This window comes from Mercenaria mercenaria, chromosome 9 (assembly GCF_021730395.1).
Source record: "Mercenaria mercenaria strain notata chromosome 9, MADL_Memer_1, whole genome shotgun sequence".
NCBI lineage: Eukaryota > Metazoa > Mollusca > Bivalvia > Venerida > Veneridae > Mercenaria > Mercenaria mercenaria.
Window position 1 is genome coordinate 71741347 of NC_069369.1, and position 24352 is coordinate 71765698.

Consider the following 24352-nt stretch of genomic DNA (forward strand, 5'->3'; position numbering starts at 1 on the left):
ACTGACCTAGTTTTTGAAGGCACATGACCCAGTTTCGAATTTGACTTAGGTATCATCAAGGTGAACGTTCTGACCAATTTTCATGAAGATCTTTTGAAATATATGGCCTCTAGAGAGGTCACAAGGTTTTTCTATTTTTAGACCTACTGACCTAGTTTTTGAAGGCACGTGACCCAGTTTCGAACTTGACCTAGATATCATCAAGGTAAACATTCTGACCAATTTTCATGAAGATCTCATGAAATATATGGCCTCTAGAGAGGTCACAAGGCTTTTCTATTTTTAGACCTACTGACCTGGTTTTTGAAGGCACGTGACCCAGTTTCGAACTTGACCTAGATATCATCAAGATGAACATTCTGACCAACTTTCATAAAGATCCCAAAAAGAAAAAGAAAAATGTGACCTCTAGAGCGGTCACAAGCAAAGTTTACGGACGGACGCACAGACGGACGACAGATGCCGCGGGATCACAAAAGCTCACCTTGTCACTTTGTGACAGGTGAGCTAAAAATCTGTACAACTTATACCTCAAAAAAGAAAAGAAAAAACATTGGCCTTCAAATTTATATTTGAATATATATATATATATATATATATATATATATAATATATATAAAATATACTGTTTATGTAACTTTCAATACAGGTAATATTTCAACATTCATACCTTTGTTTTGAGACAGTTTTCAACAGGCTTAATTTTAGATGTTCAAAAAGTATTCTTTAAAACAGTATGCACATTTTTTTAACTTTCCCAGTACCTAAAGCAGATTTTAATGTCTGTAATACAAAACAAGCATATCTAAATAACACTGAATTCATTAGTCATTTGACAGTAAATCTAGTCACCTAGATCATTTTTCTTGCCAAAATTATTTTAAACAATGCACATTTCAAATAACAGTTCCTTGAAAACTGATAAGTATTTTTTTCTATTTTACTGGCACAGTTTAAACACATTTTTCAGTCCAAAAAAAAAATGCCCTTTGAAAAGTCTCATACTTGCTGTCATTTTATGAGAGTGAATTACTAATGTCAAGTCATTTATGTGTGACACAATTATTAAAAGTTATATTTCTAAAAATTCCTCCAGAATGCACTGAGCTGTCTCTCTGAACATGAAAGGTGACAAGCCACATACGGGAATCTGCTTCCAGAAAAGCTTCCATAAAAGTTGCCGAGAAATTCCCTATCTCTGCAACAAGCCGCGTATGTCATTTTGTATATACCTATTCCAAGGAAGCTGCAGCTCCTTTGTTAAATAAGCTGACAACAAATTCACCAGCATGGTGTAGATTCATCAGCCTGAATATAAACCATCAGTTTCTAGTGGCTGACAACTGACTGACAAGTATTCCTCTGAAAGGTTTATTTCCTGACAATCAACTTCACATGCCTGACAATAATCCATCACCCTGACAATAACTCTGTTTCTACCAGCTGACAATAAACTGATAACAATTAATCTTGAAGATTGTGATTTGTCATATCAGAATGACTGACAATTCCGAATGCCTGACAAATTTAACATTAGCACATTTTGGCTGACAAAAGTATATCTGAGTCTGTGGGAATTCACCGTCAACTCAAAGACGTAGATCTCAGACTACCAGAACTTGAGGAGGACGTGGATTTAATGCTGCCGCTATATATCTCTTTGGCTTCGCCCATTAGCGTGTGCAACATCTGACTCAATTTGTCATCTTCTACTTTCAACTCATCTGAAAGACGTGTGGGTCCTGGAAAAAAAGCAACTCCATATACACAAGAATTTTTTCATTTTAACAAATACTGAATTAAAATATTTCTTGTACACTGTCTCTCAAATAGTGACTTCAGACACAAAACAAGTCAAAGATATTCAGTTCTAATTATACTTAAAATGTTTTTACATATAAAATTGCTTTATAGCTTTTTCAAATTATTTATCATACAATCAGAGACTCGAGTTGAGATTAACATGCATACACATAGCTTTCTTAGCTTGTACAGTGATACTGACTGATTACGCTTTGTCATATATTTACAGGATATTAGATTTGTATTGAGAAATATGCACAAGTTTCTGAGCAGATATATTGTTCCACTGTACGAGTATAATAATACTCTGCAAAAGAAGAAGTGCATATTCCTTGATTAATCTTTTATTACATACATGCTGACACATAAAAATAACGACATGTATATAACAGGAATACCCAGAAATTGAAAATATTTATGTCACAATCTATTTTTTCCCTGACATTGGTGCATAATCCAGCCTACTCAAATACAATCATTCAAAAGAAGATTCAAAACTACTTGAAACATTTTTTCTAGCATTTCTTCTATTTTGTGTTCAAGAATACTATTCCCTACCTGCAAGCGGTGTGTCATCATATATTGACGTTTTACGTCCCATGATCATAGACTTTCTGTTACTCAGAGCTCGTCGTACATCCATCACATATTCACATGCATGTTTCCAAAATGCTGAAATTAATTACTACAGAAATTAGTAAAAAATCAAATGTAACTGTATCATTAATTGTTACCTTCAAAACCATGTGTAAAATTCTGAACACTGAAAGAGTTATTAAGTCTTTCCTTTCAATCCATAACATGTGTTACTTTTCACAGAACAAATCCAAATTTACTTAGACAACTAAACAGAAGACCATTTTTTAATTTATGCAAACAATTCTTTTTTTTTTCACTCCATCTGTTAACTTCCTGTGCAGCAATGTAGACGTGTATGAACAATGATTTACTTTTCTTTTGGTTGCTTTTAAATACACAAAGACACAATTTTATGCCATATATCAATTACCTTGCTTTAATGGTGGAGGAAGACTCCACGTGTTCCTCCAGATATTATTTCAGGCATAAACAGACACTTGGTTTAAACAACTGACCAACTGTACGCTGGATGAATTCCTCACACTCAAGAATTCTATAACCAAAGCAGGATTCTGAACAGCAGCGAAAGAAAGGCGATCTGAAGTCAGCAAAACTAACCACTTGGTCAGAAAGTCCCTCGTACAGAGAAAGAGAGATACAAATAATTCTAATTGATAATAACAAGCTCTTTACCTTGATCAAGTAAATGCTGTTGAAGACCGTCCCACCACATGTTCATCTGTTCCTTGTTATCGGCTGCTAACGTAGTCTCAGACAAGTATCTCTCACTTAATATCTCTATTTGGAATGTGTGAGCACGCTCTATAGATCTCGGGTCAGCTTCACTGATCTGAGTATTCTATATAAAGAAGGGAAAAAGAACGTGAAACTTTTGTTTTTTTTTACGACAGAAACTGCAAAATGTACACTAGCTAGTTTGTTTACTGTTGTTTTGTTCAAACGTAGTTAAGGTCATAATGGCATCACAGTATGTATCCAGCATGAACATGGCTAGTACTGGTACCCTCACACCTTTGCCTCTGGAAAGATTTATACAAGCAATAAACACAGTCTCTGCTGTAAGGAACAAATGACGATATATGACTGCAGATCAAAGAACAAATTCTAACACAACCAGCAAATACAACCTACATACATTGCAGAGCAAAATCTATCTTGAGTTATTCTGCAATAACCTACGTGCCTGCAATGACGTCATCCGATCCAGGTGTGTCATCCGATCCAGGTGCGTAGCATGGTCGTAAAAAGCAGTTACCATTTTTTTTCTAACACTGTTGATACTAGTATGTCGTGTTAGAATCGAAATAACAAGTTCCCAAGTGTGATTTATCGTAGAATAACCTTAGTTTTTCATTCTTATGCGACATCCTTTGTGATATATTCTTATGCATAAGAACTCAAAACATGGGTTATTCTACGATAAACCACGATTGGGAACTTATTATTTCTTAAATAACTTCAATTTTCAGGCTTACCATGCAATATCTTCACAAATATCTGATATATTCATGACCTTGGGGCAATAATGGTATACCATTTTTCCTTACCGTCACTGACTTCACAGACAGATACAGACCTCTTATATATTCTTGGCTCTTTCGAGAAAAAAGGGACATAATTACACCTAATCTGAATAGCCTCAGGAGTTATCTCCTGTGAACAAAACACAGAGTCATAACACAGACAAGGTAGAGACATGAATTTATCAAAATTCAAGTTATTTTACCTTTGTGACCTGTATAGTGACTAGGGGAGCAGTAACTTCTACATCATCTGGGGCAGACCAGCACGACAACTGTAGATTCTTCAAGACACACCAATACCTCTTCCACTTTGACAGATCATCCTCCTCCTGTATATAACATCAATAAAATCACGTAGTCATAAACTAATTTGTATCCAGAATGGCCATTTCCCCTGTTTTGTTCAAACGAAATGAGTTAACACCATCTTTCAACTGTATTTCAGTTATGCAATAGCTTCAGTCAACCTACTGTGTGATCCTGGATACTGAATCAGTACCAAGTTTTTCACATTTTCTGCAAAAATCAGGCTGTGTGTGTGTGTGGGGGGGGGGGGGGGGTATTTTTTAGATTTTGTAACAGAATTGTATGCATTTTGTATTTATATAATGAATATTGTCACCACATAGCTTTGTGTGTCTATTTCTAACATCTAATTGAGGCTTTCGTACATAAAATAGCAAGACAAACTTACATATAAATTGAGGTAGCCAGTAACTACTGGCTGTACAAGACAGTGAGGTAGTGCGGCAAGACCACAGCAGTAATGGCCAAACAACGACAACTCACAATGCAAGCCATCTGTAAAATTGAAAAATAGTAAAAATATAGCCAATAAAATATGAAATTTAGAATTTTTGTTACAATTTAATTCGAAATATACAGTAATCAGACTAGCAGTGAAAAATTATGCCAGCAAGATGGGTTTCTGACTAGTGACAGCGGAAAACACATTTTTTCATTTCATTTCCAGGAATCATGACCATCCATAATCAGCTGGATATCTCCCTGGTGAGGCTTGAGCCTACACCGGTGAGAAGACTATGGTTTAAAGTCTGTGACCACGCAACAACCTGGCTCATTCATATAACAGTTCTTGTAAAGCCATCAGTCAGAGCCACTTGTCACATTAAATGTCATTTATTGCAAAGACATTATTCCTTTGGGAATAATTTCCACGGATTTCTGTTCATTAACAGAATGTTTCAGAATTACTCTCACAAGAAATAGACAACCAGCTTATTTTATTATTACGTTTCATGTGTAGAAACAGAAAAATGTATCAGACTGCACTAATCAATAGAAACTTGACATATCACAGCCAAGCTGGCGGGAGTAACAATCGGAACACTGCAATCAGATGTCTACACAGTGACAATTTGTTCAAAAATGAACATTTAATAACATTAAACAAGGCCTTAAATTTTTAAGCCTTTTGTTTACTTTGGAAGTTTTTATGTTCCTAAAATCCTGAAATAACAGTCTTTGCGTAAAAATTGTGGAGACAGGAATTCAGTTTCTTTTCCAGCAGAGTTATAATGGAAACTGCTAAGAACAAAAAAACAGAAAAATTTCAGACATTTCCTGCAAAAAAGGGCAGAGTTAGCACTAACCTGGTTGTTCTTCTAATTTGAGATCAAAAGTTCTAACCACATCATCTACATCCTGTAGATTTAATGTGCCTGTAGCCACCAACTCAAACTTTGGACCTCTGAAATACACATAAATATACAATTACTCACATTTTGTCAAATTTTTAACAACTGTTGGCTGAAATATCTAATCCTTAAGACTTACTTACACAGCAGGCAGTAAACATACACTAACGCAATGCATAATTATTCTATCAAGTAGGTTTAGAAAAGTGTGTATTTCAATGAAAAACAAACAATATTTCTAATGTAACAAATTTGACTATACTTTGGATTACCTCCTTTACCTGCCCGCTTAGTTCAGTAGGGAGAGCGTTGGTCTACAGATGGCGGGGTAGCGAGTTCGATCCCCGGGCGGAGCGTATGTTCTCTGTGACGATTTGATAAAAGACATTGTGTCTGAAATCATTCGTCCTCCACCTCTGATAATTCATGTGGGGAAGTTGGCAGTTACTTGCGGAGAACAGGGTTTGTACTGGTACAGAATCCAGGAACACTGGTTAGGTTAACTGCCCGCTGTTACATGACTGAAATACTGTTGAAAAACGGTGTTAAACCCAAAACAAACAAACAAACTTCCATGAATTTATTTGAGTGTTTGTTTTAACAAAAACAAGAGCTCGTCAAACACAAAATGCCCCCCCTTAATGCATTCAGTAATTGTACAAGGAACAGAAAGTATATGCTCACTGTAAACTAAAGTTCTACTGTTCTGTCCAATCTGACCTTGACCTTTAATCTAACAAGAGATCACAGAGTGATCTTGGCACCGACCACTGAGCCATTTTTGAATGTTCCAAATTTCAAGACTAGCTCAAGATCAAAATCAAGGTCAAATTTAATTTCGGTACAAAACACTGTGCTTGTGGTCCAAATTTGAAAACTGTGGCTTGAGAAATGTGAAAGTAGGTCACTAGATCAATTTCAAGGTCAAAGTTCATTTTGGTAGACAGAACTATGCATGTGCTTCAAATTTGGAAGCTGTAGCTTGAGAAATGTGAAAGTAGGTACTAGGTAAAAATCAATGTCAAATTTCAATTCAGAACACAAAAATATGCAAGCAGTCCAAATTTGAAGCCTGTACCTTCAAAAATGTGAAAGTAGGTCACTAGGTCAATCTCAAGATCAAAGTTCATTTCGGTACACAAAGCTATGCATGTGGTCCAAATTTGAAGGCTGTAGCTTGAGAAATGTGAAAGTAGGTCACTAAGGTCAAAATCAAATTCAAATTTATTTGGAACACAAAACTATGCGTGCGGTCCAAACATGAAGCCTGTACCTTATAAAATGTGAAAGTAGGTCACTAGGTCAATAACAAGGTCAAAGTTTGTTTCAGTACACAAACCTACATGCATGTGGTCCAAATCTGAAGGCTGTAGCTACAGAAATGTGAAAGTAGGTCATAAGGTCAAGATCAAGGTCAACTCATGTCATGGTTCATCTTGTCACTCAAAACAATACATGTGGTCCAAATTTGAATGATGTAGATTATAGACATGAAGATTCTAAGTTTTTCCCTATATAAGTCTATATGAACCATGTGAACCTGGGATGGGGCCATATTTGACCCTAGAGGGATAAGTTGAACAAACTTGGTAGAGAACCACTAGATGATGCTACATTACAAATATCAAAGCCCTAGTCTTTGTGGTTGACAAGAAGATTTTCAAAGTTTTTCCCTATATAAGTCTATTTAAACCATGTGACGCCCAGGGCGGGGCCACATTTGACCCTTGGGGAATAATTCAGACAATCTTAGTAGAGGACTACTAGATGATGTCATATACAAAATATCAAAGCCCTAGGACCTGTGGTGAAAATATTAAATGCTCATAACTTTATGCTTCTGGTTAAGATATTGTCAATATATCTATTTTTGAGAAATATATGGACATTTGCCTTCATTTCAAAGCTTTTTAACTTCGTCCCTTTGATTTTGAAAAATTTGGTACTATCTCTATATGATGAAATATTTAAACCTGTCCGATTCACCAATAGTGGGTCACTTTTGCCAATAGGGGGTCACCTAGTTTATCATATTTTCTATCCATTTAAAATAGTCTTTTTTTCTGACAAAACATGGCTGTGGTATTGGAAATAAACATTTCAAGGAATCAGTATGTTTACATTTCAAATGGGAGATACTAGGTAAAAAGAACATAGCGCTAGTTTTCACAGTTGTATTTCTAAGCATAATTAGCACCAACTACCGGTATATCTAAAACTAAAATCAAAATATTGATGCACAGAATCTTATTCATTTTCTCTTAATTTGCCAGTTCAAACCATTATTACATCAAATCAACCATGATTTGTATTTTTAAGCAGAATAAACAATCTTTTGATTATCCCTGATATGGGTGATCCTTTATTGGCTAAATGGCCGCCTCTGCTTGATGGCACTTTTTTTCGTCAAATTTTTCGTCAAAGTCAATCTAAAGTTCATACTGATATTATTCCTATGAAAGTGTGTGTTTCACTCTTCAAAATGGTACCAAATTTGTGTGGTTTTATCTAAGAAACTGTGAGGTATTCTCAAAAATTTTCAACTCCGAAGAATTCAAGAGTGCTAGAATCCAAGTCAGGAAACATGGTTGCAAAAGTTCCTCCCAAGACTTTTCACCCCCAATTTGGGGGTGAAAAGTCTGGTGTTTTATAACATATGAAGACTTTTCACCCCCTTTTTGTTTTTATTATTAAATATGACTATAATGGGTTTTTTGGGGTGGAGGGGGATGTATAGTTATGAATAATTTCATAAGTATTATAATGCGGTTAATACATTAAAAAAATATTTTATGATGTTTGTTAGTAGAGATGACCATAAACTTTAAACGCAAGTTATTTACAAGGCTATCTTTTAATCCATTTGTCTGTTCAATGATTGAAAATGTGACTTTGATGATTAAAGGTACTTTTGATAATAGTTACAAAACTAAAAAAATATTTTAATCCCTTTGACTGAAAAAAAAACAAACTATTTTTGATTAATAATAACTACAAACTAAAATATTTTCTTGATGTTAAAATTAGCCTTGTTGTTTAAGGTTTGAAAGTTTGCTATCAATTAACAGCATTGTGACATAAAGAAAATACATTGCTAAAAGCCGCTATCAAATAATTAACATCATAGTATAGAAATATATAAATATCTGCAAATTTTGTACAATAAATTATCAATGGTAAAAAATAAGACTGAATAAAAAATGACCCATTTGTCTTGTTTGTTATATTGTGAGAAAATAAATTATATAGATCTAAGTCAATCAAGTGTTAGAAGATTAATGATTTGGCTGATTAAAACAAAGTTTGGGGAATTTGGACTTTAATTTTGTCCAAATATTATGCTGGTTTTGTATAGGAAATAAGCAATAAATCTATTGTGGAAAAAATGTTTAATTAAAATTGTTTATATTGCGCACTGTTTGTTGTTGACAACTAAATTGTTAGTTTTTGTAAAATAAATTAAGTCTATCAAGCGTTAATTAATTGGCAGCATTCTCTCGCATGTTTTAGTATATTTTGTCCTTATAATGATAAACTATACAATCATGTTCAAGTTATATCAATAAATTGAAATAATAACAAATTCTCGATTATCTAATAATGCTGCGTTTACACTTAGCCACGATATCCACGATTTAAAGAAAAGCTCGGAGCTCCACGATTTATTGCACAAATTTTGTATTACTACGCTTTCCTACACTTTCTTACGCTCTTAGTACGTTTTGTTACTACCTGAAGCATTTTATTACGAAACCAACACGATTCTGGTCGAGATCTGCCACGATTTTCATCACATTCTCTCAAGTTCTCTTATGATTACCACGATATGCTATCACGCTTTGTCACGTTCTGTTTAGATTCCTCATGTTATCAAGTTTTGTTAAGCTCTCCGACGATTTATGGCCATGATTTGATCAAGACTGTCACGTTTTGAGCATGATTGGAGTATAAATAGGAGTTATGGGTCATCCTCTCATTCTCTCCAGAAATTCCAAAGAGGAACGAGCTATGCATCAAAGAGCTGAACAAGATGCTGAATTTGCTTTTTTCGTGTATGCCTATAATAGTTACTCGTCGGCAGCAGCAACAAGGGAAGGAATAGGGCAGGATATAAAAGAGAGAAATGAGAAGAAGAAATAGAAAGCCTAAGACCTGGTGGGAGAGACCATGGTTAAGTGGAAACCAAAGGCACCGATTGGGACAATACTCTCAACTTTTCAACACAGAACTCAGGCGTGAAGATGTTGGCTCCAACGTCAATATCAGGATGCCTCCAGATCTAGTTGAACTTAGAATCATGTTTCCAAGTTCACCAAGATCCCCATACGATGGAGCATCAAGGTCTGATGCGCTACGTTAAGGTCTGTTAAGCTGCATTATGCTCTACAACGATTTCCATGTTCCATCACCCTCTCTCAAGATTTAAGATAAATCGGGATAATCGTGGCAAAATTTTTGACTGTCAAAAATTTTGCCACGATCCTTACGATCATCCCGATTCCACCAAGTTCCCTTAAGATCACCACGATTCAATCCCACGAGCCCCCACGCTTCTCTCAAATCATGGACATTGTGGCTAAGTGTAAACACAGCATAAGTCGAAATGGTTTGATGAATCTTGTTACATATAGCAAAAAATAATTTCAAGAAAGCAAGAAATACATTTGTGAAAAACAAAAATGAGGGATATAGAATTAAATTTACAAGCATGCATACTAAGTATAATAGAATAAGAAAAAAAGGATAAATATGGTACACTTCTGGTTCCGTTTACTGAATTCGAAGAAAACTCACTACAAACAAGAGCTGTCTCCATAGGATGACACATGCCCCCGATGGCATTTTGAATGAATAGTTATGGCCGATGTTAGAGTTTAGGATCTTTGACCTACGGAGCTGGGTCTTGCACACGACACATCGTCTAACTGTGCCACACATTCATGCGTAGTTATTTTAAAATCCATGCATGAATGACAGAGATATGGACCGGACACGCCCATCAATGCACTATCATGAAAAATGACCTTTAACGTCTAAGTGTGACCTTGACCTTTGAGCTACGGACCTGGGTCTTGCGCGCGACACGTCGTCTTACTGTGGTACACATTCATGCCAAGTTATTTGAAAATCAATCCATGGATGACAAAGATATGGACCGGACACACCCATCAATGCACTATCCTTTAACGTCTAAGTGTGACCTTGACCTTTAAGCTACGGACCTGGGTCTTGCGTGCGACACGTCATCTTACTGTGGTACACATTCATGCCAAGTTATTTGAAAATCCATCCATGGATGACAAAGATATGGACCGGACACGCCCATCAATGCACTATCCTTTAATGTCTAAGTGTGACCTTGACCTTTGAGCTACGGACCTGGGTCTTGCACTTGACACGTCGTCTTACTGTGGTACACATTCATGCCAAGTTATTTGAAAATCCATCCATCGATGACAAAGATATGGACCGGACACGAAAATTGCGGACAGACTGACAGACCGACAGACGGTTCAAAAACTATATGCCTCCCTTCTGGGGGATAAAAAGAATCTATCATATGCTGTGTAACAATGCAAACAATAACATTACAGTATATATAATAATTCAAACTGGGCGTTTCAAATACAAGAGGGCCAAGATGGTCCTAGGTCGCTCACCTGAGGAACACACCATAACAGTGTAAACATGTTTCCCAGATGACCCATATTTGAAATTGGCCTAGATTTCATCAAGGCAATCATTCTGACTAAATTTTATGAATATCCAGTGTAAAAAGCAGCCCCTATTGCATACACAAGGTTTTACTTTAATTTGACAGAGTGACCTAGTTTTTGACCCTAGATGTCCCATATTCAAACTCAAACTTGATTTCATCCAAACAAATACTCTGATCAAATGTCATGAAGATCCCGTGTAAAATGCAGCCCCTACTGCATACACAAGTTTTTCTTTGATTTGATCAAGTGACCTACTTTTTGACCCAAGATGACCCACATTCGAACTTGACCTAGATTTCATCAAGGAAATCATTCTGACCAAAATTCATGAAGATCAATTGAAAAATACAGCCTCTATGGCATACAAAGTTTTTCTTTGATTTGACCTAGCTTTTGATCCCAGATGACCCATATTGGAAATTCTCCTGGATTTCATCAAGGTAATTATTCTGACTAAATTTTATAAATATCCAGTGTAATATGCAGCCCCTATTGCCTACACAAGGTTTTTCTTTAATTTGACTGGGTGACCTTGTTTTTGACCCCAGATGACCCATATTTAAACTTGACCTAGATTTCATCCAGAGAAACATTCTGATCAAATTTCATGAAAATTCGGTGTCAAATGCAGTCCCTATTGCATTCACAAGCTTTTTCTTTGATATGACCTAGTGACCTAGTTTTTAACCCAAGATAACCCATATTTAAACATGACCTAAATTTCATCAAGGCAATCATTCTGACCAAAATTCATGAAGATCAATTGAAAAATACAGCCTCTATCGTATACACAAGGTTTTTATTTAATTTGACCTAGTGACCTACTTTTTGACCACAGATGACCCATTTTCAAACTTGGCCTAGATTTCATCAAGGTTATCATTCTGACAAAATTTCATTAAGATCAGTTGAAAAATACAGCCTCTATCGCATACACAATGTGTTTCTTTGATTTGACCTAGTGACCTAGTTTTTGACCCCAGATGACCCATTTTCGAATTTGGCTTAGATTTCATCAAGGTTATCATTCTGACCAAAATTCATGAAGATCAATTGAAAAATACAGCTTCTATCGCATACACAATGTTTTTCTTTGATTTGACCTAGTAACCTAGTTTTTGATCCCAGATGACCCATTTTCGAACTTGGCATAGATTTCATCAAGGTAACCATTCTCACAAAATTTCATGAAGATCAACTGAAAAATACAGCCTCTATCGCATACACAAGCTAAATGTTAACAGACGACAGTCAGACGCCGGACATCGAGCGATCACAAAAACTCACAGGTGAGCTAAAAAGCAGAATAGGATATCCCCCGTATACTCGGTGCTTTGTCTAAAAATCTCTCAGTAAATGTTTGTCCCTAAAATTGCCTAATTAGTAATTTGAATCAGACAAAATAGGTTTTATCTGGGTACAGTGCCCTTGCTTATAAATAATACGGTCGATATGAGGTGTGTAGTAAACGCATCCTGAATCGAAAAAAATGTGCAATGAGAAATCCCACAGGAGTCTGAAATTCTATCAATAAGACCAAAGAAGTCTATCTTTACAAAAAATACCCCCTATATATATAAAATAAATATATAGGGGGTATTTTTTGGTAAAGATAGACTTCTATGGTCTTATTGATAGAATTTCAGACTCCTGTGGAAATCCTAACTGAACGAAATAGAAACATTACCGTAGCGCTCCTAAAAGGCATACAGACACTAAATAGAAAAATGGCGCGAAAAAAATGGCGGATACAAATAGTCCTTAGTTTTTTTGCTCTGTAGAGCTATTTTCCTTCTTTTCTTTGCATTTTTTTTTGCTAAAATCACATGACAGATCTACATGTAGGTAATATAACATGACAAAATTTTTCATGGAAACTTAGATCATACACCACCAGTATAATTTGGGGTCTCATTTTTTAGCTGATTTTGCAGTTTGTGTGTTTTGACTGAAATTATTTTTCTTGCATCAAACATGACCCCCACTTTTCTTTTGATTTTTAGTTAGCACTGACAATATTCTTCAAGAAAATGTAAGTTACAGAAATTTAATATGGGTCCTGATGTGTGCTGCGGTCATTGGAAATAGGTCAATTTTATATAGAATAAAGAACAGCAACTATTTAGTGGGTTATAACCAAAAACCTTACACTTTCGTCTCTACTTTCGTTTTCGCCCTTGAATTACCCTGGAATGCCCGTAGCCCAGATTGCATTGCATATGGTACCCAAATACTTATACAAAACTTGATAATTTAGTAAATGTGAACCGAGTACCATATCCTGACAGATGGCGCGAAATCATGTCAAAGAGGGGAAAAAAGTCCGAAAATTTCTAAGAATAGAACCCAAAGGAACTATATCCATCTAGTTTCCCTTTTGCGCAGACATTTTATCAACAAAAATTGGTAAGTTTTTTTTTTTAATTTGTAGAATATTAATTGTCATTTCTTTTATCTAATTAAGTAAATCAGTTTTTATGAAATTGCAGTCCAGGTTTGGGACAAGCGGACATAACAACATAACAAGCTGACATTTAAATTTCGTTTTTTTGTCTACTATTGATGGGGCTGTCATTGATAAATGCCAATGCTTGATGACATGGTTTTCCCTGCAAACTTGTAAAAGTAAACCTTGGTGAGAAAATACCAATGTGATAGAACTCGGTGTTTTTTTTTCTAGCCAATTTGGGGCCGAAATAGGGCCCAATGGCAAATAATTTCAAGGCTAAAATTCCCAAAGTTAAATATATATATTTATTTTTTTCAACTTTTTCAAACAAAACTAAAACCATAAACATTTTAAACATAAGACAGTTTACTAAATTAATGTATAATGATAAATTATGGCCATTTTTTCTCTTAAATGTGACATTTTAACAGAAGATATGACTTTTATTATTAAAGTTTTAACAATTCCCAATTTAGGCATTTTCCCGATGTATTTTTCCCAATTGTAAAGGCCTTGGCCCCATTCCCAAATTGGTGGGAAAAAACACTGGAACTCTTAGGCTGATCGGCAGTATTTAGACACCATTATCTTCACTGTCGACTCTAGACCAGGACAAAACAATTTTTTTAACTCATTTGTCAAGTCAAATAGGACAGTAAATAGTAGTGTTGCTCCTCTTAAAAGTGAAGGTGAAACACAGAGCAAAAGCAATATACTCAATCGGCAATTTGAGTCAGTCTTCTTACGGCCTCAGCCCCTTAGCCTCGCCCAGTCATGCAAACAGCTGTTAACACCTGTAAATAAACCAGTCATGCCTAAGGTCAACATATCCCAGGACGGTGTAGAAAAGCTCCTTAAAAACCTTGATCCAAGCAAAGCCTCTGGCCCAGATGAACTGACACCTAGGTTAATGAAGGAACTGTACTTAGAAATAGCCCCTGTCCTTACCTACATATTCCAGATCTCCCTCAATACTGGTGTTGTCCCCAATGACTGGAAGCATGCAGTCATTGCCCCTGCATATAAAAATGGCCCTAAGTGTAAACCCTCTAATTATAGCCCCATATCCCTCACATGTATTGCCTCAAAGTTAATGGAACACATCCTTGTCTCCAACATCATGTCCTTCTATGATCAGTTTAACATCCTCAGCCCTTACCAACATGGTTTCAGGTCAAAACACAGCTGTGAAACCCAGCAATAAGTTTTTCCCAAGAAGTCAGTGACAGCTTAGAACTAGGTCAACAAACAGATATCATAGTCATGGACTTCAGCAAAGCTTTCGATAAGGTAGATCATCACAAACTAGTCCATAAGATACAAAGACTTGGTGTCATCCCACAGGTCACTTCTTGGGTCAAATCCTTCTTTCAGGGTCGCAGTCAGCAGGTTGTTGTCGAAGGTCACAATTCAGACAATCTCCCTGTCCTCACTGGTGTCCCACAAGGCTCGGTCCTCGGACCTTGCCTCTTAGTCTCATACATAAATGATCTGCCTGAAAGTGTTAAGGGCAAGGTGAGGCTGTTCGCAGATGATACAATAGTCTATGTTATGGTCAAATCAAACAGTGATGCCCAAGCTCTACAGCAAGACCTTTTAAGTCTCGAAATCTGGGAGTCTGATTAGTCCATGGAATTCAGTCCAGATAAGTGCAAAGTCCTAAGAATCAGTCGCAAAAAAACCCCCTGTAATCTTCCCTTTTAAGTTGCATGACATCAAGTTAAAATCGGCTTATTCTGCCAAATATTCAGGCGTAACCATTAGTAAAGACCTATCATGGACCAATCATATCAACAACATAACATCCAAAGCAGAAAATTCCCTAAGATCCCTCAAACGAAATGTCAAAACCCCAAATAAAAGAGTCAAAGAGGTTGCATATAAAACCTATGTTGTACCCCAGTTAGAGTACTGTTCCACCATATGGCATCCATGGCAAAAATACCTAACCCATAAAATAGAGCAAGTTCAAAGATCTGCAGCAAGATATACATGTCTATAATGACTACAATTACACCAGTAGTGTCTCCAAAATGTTAAATGAACTAAACTGGAAAACCCTAGAATAATGCTGTAAGATCAGCGCAGTTATTATGTTGTACAAGATCCAACAACACCTTATTTTTGTTGACCACAGTCACCTTATACCTGCTAGAAACTTGAACTACTTGATACCGTATTCAAAGACACGTTATTATGCAAACTCCTTCTTTCCCAGAAGCATACGTCTGTGGAACAGTCTCCCTCAGTCTTTGCAAGCTAGTCCCAGCTTAACCTTAAGCCTGCTAAATTTCTAAAATGAACTAGTCCATCATTCAATTTGGGCAGTAACATTTATTTTTCAAAGGGGTGTTCACTGAAAATTTACTGACTGAATAGCGAACAGTGCAGACCATAATCAGACTGCACAGATGTGCAGGCTGATCTTGGTCTGCACTGGTGGCAAAGGCAGAATCACTTGCTGCCAGCAGGCTAAAGGTTAAAAGTATTTGCTGGGCAGCTACCACCCTTCTGTCAGTTCTAATTCAATTTTCCTGCTTTTAGTTTTTAACCTGACCTGTAAAATAGTTCTTTTACTTTGTCTTTGAGATGCACATAATCTCTGTATTCTTATTATTTTTAACAGCTGTCCCTGACAACGCGCCTGCTAGTTATATTCGATAAGGATTGATAAGCAGTATAACATAGACATAGACATATGGAAAGGCAGTGGCTAGTGAACCGTCACTGGTGCAGCAGACCAGAGGTCTAGTGCACCGTCACCAGTGCAGCAAACTTTAGGTCTAGTGCAACGTCATTTTTGTTATAGATAAATACTTTGAAGTATAATTATAACATCATGTCACCAGTTATATAATATGACCATTATTAAAAGAAAGAAGTAAGATAAACCTTGACTTACCTCTTAATTTACCAATTTAATTCAAGCGCTATCTTCATTCTCCAGCAACAGTATTATCCACCATTTACTAAAATACTTCTGAATAAAAACATTGTGTCGCTATTGGCAACGGTCTGTTATTAGAAAGTTTATTATGACAGACCTGCCAACACAAAAGACAAACACGCCTAATCCTATCATTAATTAATTAACTTTAACAAGCAACCCAATAATGCCTACATTTGTAGACCTCAATTCATTATCTTAATTTAATCTTTATTGTCTTTCACAGTTTTATCATGGATTTCGTGAGATGTACCTATTGTAATTAATAATATAACAAATATTGAAATTATAAACAGTTCTCTACATTATAAAATATTTGCTTGAAAGATGTCAATATTTCCGAATTTCAGGTTCCATGAAGAATTAATCATCAGTTGTCACTGGCATAATAAATCTGAAATTAAGATCAAATTTCAGTTTTGATATAAGTACGTATATATCCAAATACAGACGTTAATTAATCTTATATATTCAACTTAAATTGACAAAATTATATAGTATTCATGAAAAATTCTTAGTAAATGACGGTTACTTCTGTTGCCGAAGACCAAGGATCAACGCTTAATTTGAGGTAAAACTGTAAATTTACAGGTTAGTCAAGAATTACCTGACTTCATTCTTTTAATGAAAATGTTCTTGCATATTACTGGTGAAAATATCTTTTAATTAAACTTTACATAAAGACTTTATTTTATATATAACAAAAATGACTGTGCACTAGACCTCTGGTCTGTTGCAACGGTGATGGTGCACAAGACCTCTGGGACTGAGTTCTGCTGCACCGGTGATGGTTCACTAGCCACTTCCATATGGAAGCTCTTAACCACGTAGGGAAAGAGTAAACTGGGCAGCAAGGATGTTGGAAGTTGCAAACAAACAAAATGTCATTATACTCATGCGTGGATCCAGAGGGGGGGTGGGGGGAGGGGGCGGATCCCCTTGGAAAATCCTGAAAAAAGGAAAGAAGAGAAGAAGGAAAGAAAATGGTTTTTCGAAAATGGCAACATTAGGACTGCATTCAAAGTGTAGCTACATAACTTCTTCATGATTTTATGATACATGTATAGTTATGATTTATATACATTGTTAGTATGTTGCACCCCCCCCCCCCACCACACCACACCCTCCTCCTTACTTAGACATGTAATATGTTTTGTGATAAATGTCCCTGGGTGGGTGACATTGGTAACTCTGTTACAAATTCGTGTTAAAATTAAATTTGATTTCCCTATCCTGGTTGCCCAACAAAGATATATGAGCCGTGCCATGAGAAAACCAACATAGTGGGTTTGCGACCAGCGTGGATCCAGACCAGCCTGCGCATCCGCGCAGTCTGGTCAGGATCCATGCTGTTCGCTAACGGTTTCTCCAATCCCAATAGGCTTTAAAAGCAGAACAGCATGGATCCTGACCAGACTGCGCGGATGCGCAGGCTGGTCTGGATCCTTGCTGGTCGCAAACCCACTATGTTGGTTTTCTCATGGCACGGCTCATATTTATTTGACATGTATGAAATTAATAAACATACTTTACCTAAGGAATGATATGATAATGAATACAAGATATATTATGTTATATTTGTCAAAGATGTATATTGAGCAGAAATTCTTTAGAAATGCAAATCAAATGAAATGATCCACTTTTTGAATACTTTCATATGAAAGGGGAGTAATTACACAATTTCATAAAAATAATAAAAGATACATTTCTAATAGGGAACTAACTCTTTGTAATGGGTCTTTTGTCTATTGAATAAATTTCAAACAGAATATACTAAAAATGAAAAAGTTAAATGCAAAGTATCATCCACAATGCTTCAGTAGCGGTAAGTTTTGCAAGCTAAAAAACTTGCGCAGCACAATTATTTCTAGGCAAGGCCTGTGCCCCACTGTGTTCCTTTGTTTGTTCATTTTGTCCTAATGTGTTGGCTTTGTGTGTGCGCGTGTATGTGTACATGTGTGTTTGTGGTGCACGCATCTGCGTGCTGTGGATTTCATTTTGGGGAGGCTGTGTTTTTGGTACGTCACCGGGATTCCCTGTTTGATATTTGTCTTTGTTTTTTTAGCTCACCTGTCACAAAGTGACAAGGTGAGCTTTTGTGATCGCGCAGCGTCTGTCGTGCGTGCGTCCGTCCGTCCATGCCTGCGTAAACTTTTGCTTGTGACCACTCTAGAGGTCACATTTTTCATGGGATCTTTATGAAAGTTGGTCAGAATGTTCACCTTGATGATATCTAGGTCAAGTTCGAAACTGGGTCACATGCCATCAAAAACTAGGTCAGTAGGTCAAATAATAGAAAAATCTTGTGACCTCTCTTAAGGCCATATTTTTCATGGGATCTGTATGAAAATTGGTCTGAATGTTCATCTTGATGATATCTAGGTCTAGTTTGAAACTGGGTCATGTGCGATCAAAAACTAGGTCAGTAGGTCTAAAAATAGAAAAACCTTGTGACCTCTCTAGAGTCCATACTTGTGAATGGATCTTCATAAAAGTTGGTCAGAATGTTCATCTTGATGATATCTAGGTCAGGTTCGAAAGTGGGTCACGTTCAAAAAGTAGGTCAGTAGGTCAAATAATGAAAAAACCTTGTGACCTCTATAGAGGTCATATTTTTTAAGGGATCTATATGAAAGTTGGTCTGAATGTTTATCTTGATGATATATAGGTCAGGTTTGAAACTGGGTCAACTGGGATCAAAAGCTAGGTCAGTAGGTCTTAAAATAGAAAAACCTTGTGACCTCTCTAGAGGCCATACCCTTGAATGGATCTTCATGAAAATTGGTCAGAATGTTCATCTTGATGATATCTAGGTCAGGTGTGAAACTGGGTCACGTGCCATCAAAAACTAGGTCAGTAGGTCAAATAATAAAAAAAACCTTGTGACCTCTCCAAAGGCCATATTTTACATGGGATCTGTATGAAGGTTGGTCTGAATGTTCATCTTGATGATATCTAGGTAAAGTACTAAACTGGGTCAACTGCGGTCAAAAACTAGGTCAGTAGGTCTAAAAATAGAAAAACCTTGTGACCTCTCTAGAGGCCATACTTTTCATGGGCTCTGTATGAAAGTTGGTCTGAATGTTCATCTTGATGATATCTAGGTCAAGTTTGAAACTTGGTCAACTGCGGTCAAAAACTAGGTCAGTAGGTCTAAAATTTGAAAAATCTTTTGACCTCCCTAGAGGCCATATTTTTCAATGGATCTTCATGAAAATTAGTCAGAATTTTTATCTTGATGATATCTAGGTCAAGTTCAAAACTGGGTCACATGAGCTCAAAAACTCAAATAAAAGAAAAAACGACGTCATACTCAAAACTGGGTCATGTGGGAACAGGTGAGCGATTCAGGACCATCATGGTCCTCTTGTTTCACGCCATGTACCCGGATAATCTTAACTCTGTTCAGCGACCCTAACTCAGTGCCAACATGGCTGACAGAAAGACGATGTATGTAGTTAATTTCCTTGTCTTTTTTCATGTTTTTTATGTGAGTATGCAATGTTAGCGTAAAACTTTTGATAGTCATAATATCCTTTATTGATAACATGTTTTGTGTACTAAATATTTCAATCGAAATGTCACATTATGTGGCTGGAATTCATTAAAATGTACTCAAAAAAGTCTTCAAAATGAACATGTTTTATGTTTCTAACTGTTTTAAAGTACCAGAAATTGCAGTAAGACCTTACTTATTAAATGTATTAGTTCCATAAATATCTCTTTGACAATGTTGAAAAATATCAAAGTTTGAAATTGATTTTTATAGCTTAAAAATTGTATTGATTTTGAGGTAGGTTTAAATTTGGGGATAATTCCTAACTGGTATAGGAAACAGTGCTGGATAAATACAAACTTAGAATGGATAAACACCTAACCAAACGAAAACGGTTGTTCGTCTGTGCTTTTTTATGGACTGTTGATGCTCGAAGTTCTTTGATCTACCCACCCCTGCAGGGATGTGGGATTTCTATGTCCAACTTATCCGACTCGTGATTTTTTGCCGGCGGACAAGTGCATTTTTCATTCTGTGTGTCCGCGGACAAGCATACTTTTTCGAGTATAAAATGAGAAAACATAAAATATCATTTAGATTGTGTGTTGCTTCAAGTGTATGGAGGTGATAAAGATAATGGGTTCTTTGACTAGGTCTCGCGCACACTATGATAAAGTATCAGAGAAGATTTAGATACAAGAAGATTTATTTAACGTCGGATAAGTATAAACATATAACACTAGCTTAAAGCTATTTTCCGACAAACACATGCTAATAAGCTCAACATAAGTAAAACAGCTGTAATAAAATGCAAATATGTTAAAGCACATTAAAGCAAAGAAAGCATCTGGCTCTAAGTAGATAAGAAACAAATCACAACTTATCACATACATGTTACAGCGCATTAAAACAAAATAGCACATAGGTACTTGCAAATAAAAGTAAAAAGTAATTTACCACATACAGATTTAGCACATTTAAAGCAACAAAAAAAAAAAAAGATTAGCTGACACTACACAAAAATAAGAAGAGTCACATTTTACAATATGCATTTAAAAAAAAAAAACAGCATAAAAGAAGAAATCATATACATGCTAAAGGGAACATAAGAACTACTTAAAGTAGCTGAAGAAAAATATTTGCATCATCAGCATATAGCATTCTGTAACTAAAACTAAAAAAGGAAAACAAGGGTTACACACAGAGAACTAAAAGGGCCTTTAAAGACATCAGAAACGTAAACAACTTAAAAAAAGTATTATGACAAGTTTGTAAGTAGAATTCCAACTGCTGAGACAATAAGTCACTGTCAAAGGAAATATTTGAGCCAGTAGTCAGCCAAATTAAAATCAAAAGCACACAGAGATCGCAAGTATGACTAAAATAAGTCGGAACGTTTTAAGAGTCTTTCTCTGAATTCATCTGGCTTTGCACCATTCCGTGGGCAGTGTTTCGGGCATGACCCCAAAAGATCCCGAACACTGCTTACGCGATTTCAGACTTTTATAAACGTTAAAAGGCAAATATTTCAACAGCTTATTTTTTACCACAGTTACTGTGATATGATTTTCTATTTTATTGTTCTAAATAAAGAACTCGATCTCCAGTCTATTTGCGCTTTCATGAAGGTTTAATATTACAAATCAGAGCAAGTGAAATTTGACTATGGACAAGTGGATTTTTAAGTGTCCGTGGACAAGTGAAAAATGTAAGGATACCCACACCCCTGTCCCGTCAGTCCATGCATCACTCCCCCCTCCCCCAACACCACACCACACACACACACTTTTCTTCCCTATTTACCGTCTGAAAAATATCATATTTAATAATTAATCATAAATCTAATCCAATTTAAACAATATCAAAAATATTCCATTAGCACCTCTATAAAAATCTCTTACACTATACGATATACAAGATTTGAAACAAACACAATTCTTCTGAAACAGTGTGTGTGTGTGTGTGTGTGCGTGCGTGCGTGCGTGCGTGCGTGCGTGCGTGCGTGCGTGCGTGAGAGAGAGAGAGAGAGAGAGAGAGAGGAGAGAGGATTGGGGACTACAGAACTTCGAACATCGGTGGTATTTAATAAATTCTTATATAAATATAATAATTTTGACTTTTATACTGAGTAATTTTTGAGGGTTTATCCAGATTTTTCCAAACATTGCTATTTGCATAAATATTAAAATTATGAAAAAATATTTGACTGTAGTGGGCATACATATAACATCTTGTAAAATTAATGACACAGTTTGAAGACAATACCGCTTATAAAGTATTGTTTACAATAATCAGACCATGTACATGTCAACTCATTCATTTCTATAGAATACTAGTCAGTTAGGTGTTTATCCGTCACGCAATTTCGTGTAAGTTAGGTTTGTATCCATTCCTTATGTAAACTGAGTTCGGTTTTTATCAAATCAAAGTTAGGTTTTTATCCCTTTTCTCGCTGTCAGTACATTTAAACATGTATTGTGTCAACATGTAGTGGGTTAACAACATAGTGTAAACGGGCCTATAAAGCAGTATACCTTTGCTTTCAAACAACAAAATAGTCGAGGCATCAAAAGCATAGAAGTATTTTTAAAGATTTTTTGTCAAAGTTTTCATTGAAAAAGTTGCCTTGTTCGTCGTTTTTCCACCTGAAAACACAAGGATTGATATATTTAACATGATACATTTTGAAATAAATATATACTTGATCAATGGAGATAGATATAACAACAGAAAATTCCTTTATACATCGTAATTACACAGAAAACAAAGTTGTATCGGCTTTACATCCGCCATGTTGGCACTGAGTTAGGGTCGCTGAACAGAGTTAAGATTATCCGGGTACATGGCGTGTGTTTGATATACTTATAACTTATTTCATTTGCACATGTGTAGTCAATTTGATTGTTTATTCTATAAAATATTTTATATTTTTTTAAATAAAAAGATAGTACAATATGCAACAGACTGCCATATTATTTCACTTTATCTGTATCTTGGGAGAACATACAGATTCACATAATACTATATGCTAAAGATGAAAATTTCCTAAAAAAAATTGCGATGCTGACCATTATCGAACAATCATCTGTAAAATACAAAAAGTACAATGCTTGTACTTAGCTGTGTTATCATTGCTATTTACGTGGTACATAATTGTGTTGCCAAAATTAATTATTACCACATATATCTTATTTACTCATACTAATTTGTAAACATTACCTAACTATCTGACCATTCCATAATTAAAAGTACAAGAAAATTGCTTATCTAACAAACCAAATTATATTAGTCACTATACTGATCATGTAAAAATACAAGAGTTTAGATGTATTGACCTTATTTATAAGGTACTTTTGTATTTCAGAAGGTGTTATGGACAGTGCACACCAAAAGATACTGCTAAGTAATTTGGGCTACTTTGTGAAACAAGTGAACTCTCTGCAATTATTGATATATCTGCCATGTTTATCAGATTACAGCAAGGTATGTTTACCTTGTTTATCATAGTATAGAGATATAACCATTGTACTTTTACCATATTTATCAAGGTAAAACAAGGTACATGAATTTGCCAGTGTAGGAAAATAATTTCACCTTGTTTTTAGCTCACCTAAGCCAAGGTGAGCCTTTGTGACCACTTGATGTCCATCGTCTGTCCGTCAACAATTTCTAAAAAATCTTCTTCAAAAATGGTAGGCAGATTTACACCAAAATTCACAGGAATTATCCTTGGGTGGCACCCTTTCAAACTTGCCCAAATAATGAAAGTCCATTCAGAACTGTGGTTGCCATGGCAACCAAAAGGAAAATATTTAAAAATCTTCTTCTCAGAAACTGTTCGCGGGATTTCAAAAATATTTTGTAAATGATCTGTAATTGATTTTCTACCAAAATTGCTCAAGCCATTCTATTTCGTTTTAAAAAACATGGCCACCAGGGGGCAGGGCTTATTTTCCCTATATGTCAGTATTATGAATTTCAAAAATCTTCTTCAAAACCACTGGGAAGATTTACACCAAATTTCACAGAAATGGTTCTTGGGTGGCCCCCTTTCAAAATTGCCCAAAGAATTAAAATCCATTCAAAACTGTGGTTGCCATGGCAGCCGAAAGGAACAATCTTTAAAAATCTTCTCAGAAACTGTTAGCCGGATTTC

At 35.8% G+C, this 24352-nt stretch overlaps 2 protein-coding genes across 3 annotated transcripts in view; one reads left to right on the plus strand and one right to left on the minus strand.

Annotated features, from left to right (window-relative positions):
• Positions 1-600: 600 nt before the first annotated feature.
• LOC123547429 (rhotekin-2-like) lies at positions 601-13590 on the minus strand. Of its 2 annotated transcripts, none has more exons than XM_045334535.2 (7): positions 13454-13590; positions 5540-5637; positions 4621-4727; positions 4130-4255; positions 3076-3241; positions 2362-2475; positions 601-1724 (listed from the first exon to the last, which is right to left on the minus strand). In XM_045334535.2, exons 1-7 carry the CDS (start codon positions 13516-13518, stop codon positions 1585-1587), a joined length of 816 nt encoding a protein of 271 aa, XP_045190470.2. In that variant the 5' UTR covers positions 13519-13590; the 3' UTR covers positions 601-1584. The 2 variants fall into 2 exon arrangements, with proteins under 2 accessions (XP_045190470.2, XP_045190469.2); XM_045334534.2 differs by having other exon boundaries at positions 602-1742.
• The window catches only part of LOC123547428 (uncharacterized), a 59489-nt gene continuing 48707 nt past the window's right edge, over positions 13571-24352 (plus strand). The window contains exons 1-2 of the mRNA XM_045334532.2: positions 13571-13710; positions 23561-23679. Coding sequence (XP_045190467.2) covers positions 23569-23679 — 111 coding nt within the window. The 5' untranslated portion in view covers positions 13571-13710; positions 23561-23568. The remainder of the gene's footprint in view (positions 13711-23560; positions 23680-24352) is intronic.

Coding starts and splice junctions, on each gene's coding strand:
- LOC123547429 (XM_045334534.2), bottom strand. CDS start 13,518: ATGCAATCTGGGCTACGGGCATTCCAGGGTAATTCAAGGGCGAAAACG. Junction 4,256..4,620: donor CTGGCTACCTCAATTTATAT/GTAAGTTTGTCT, acceptor TGTTATATACAG/GAGGAGGATGATCTGTCAAA. Junction 1,743..2,361: donor TGATGACACACCGCTTGCAG/GTAGGGAATAGT, acceptor CTTTTTTTCCAG/GACCCACACGTCTTTCAGAT.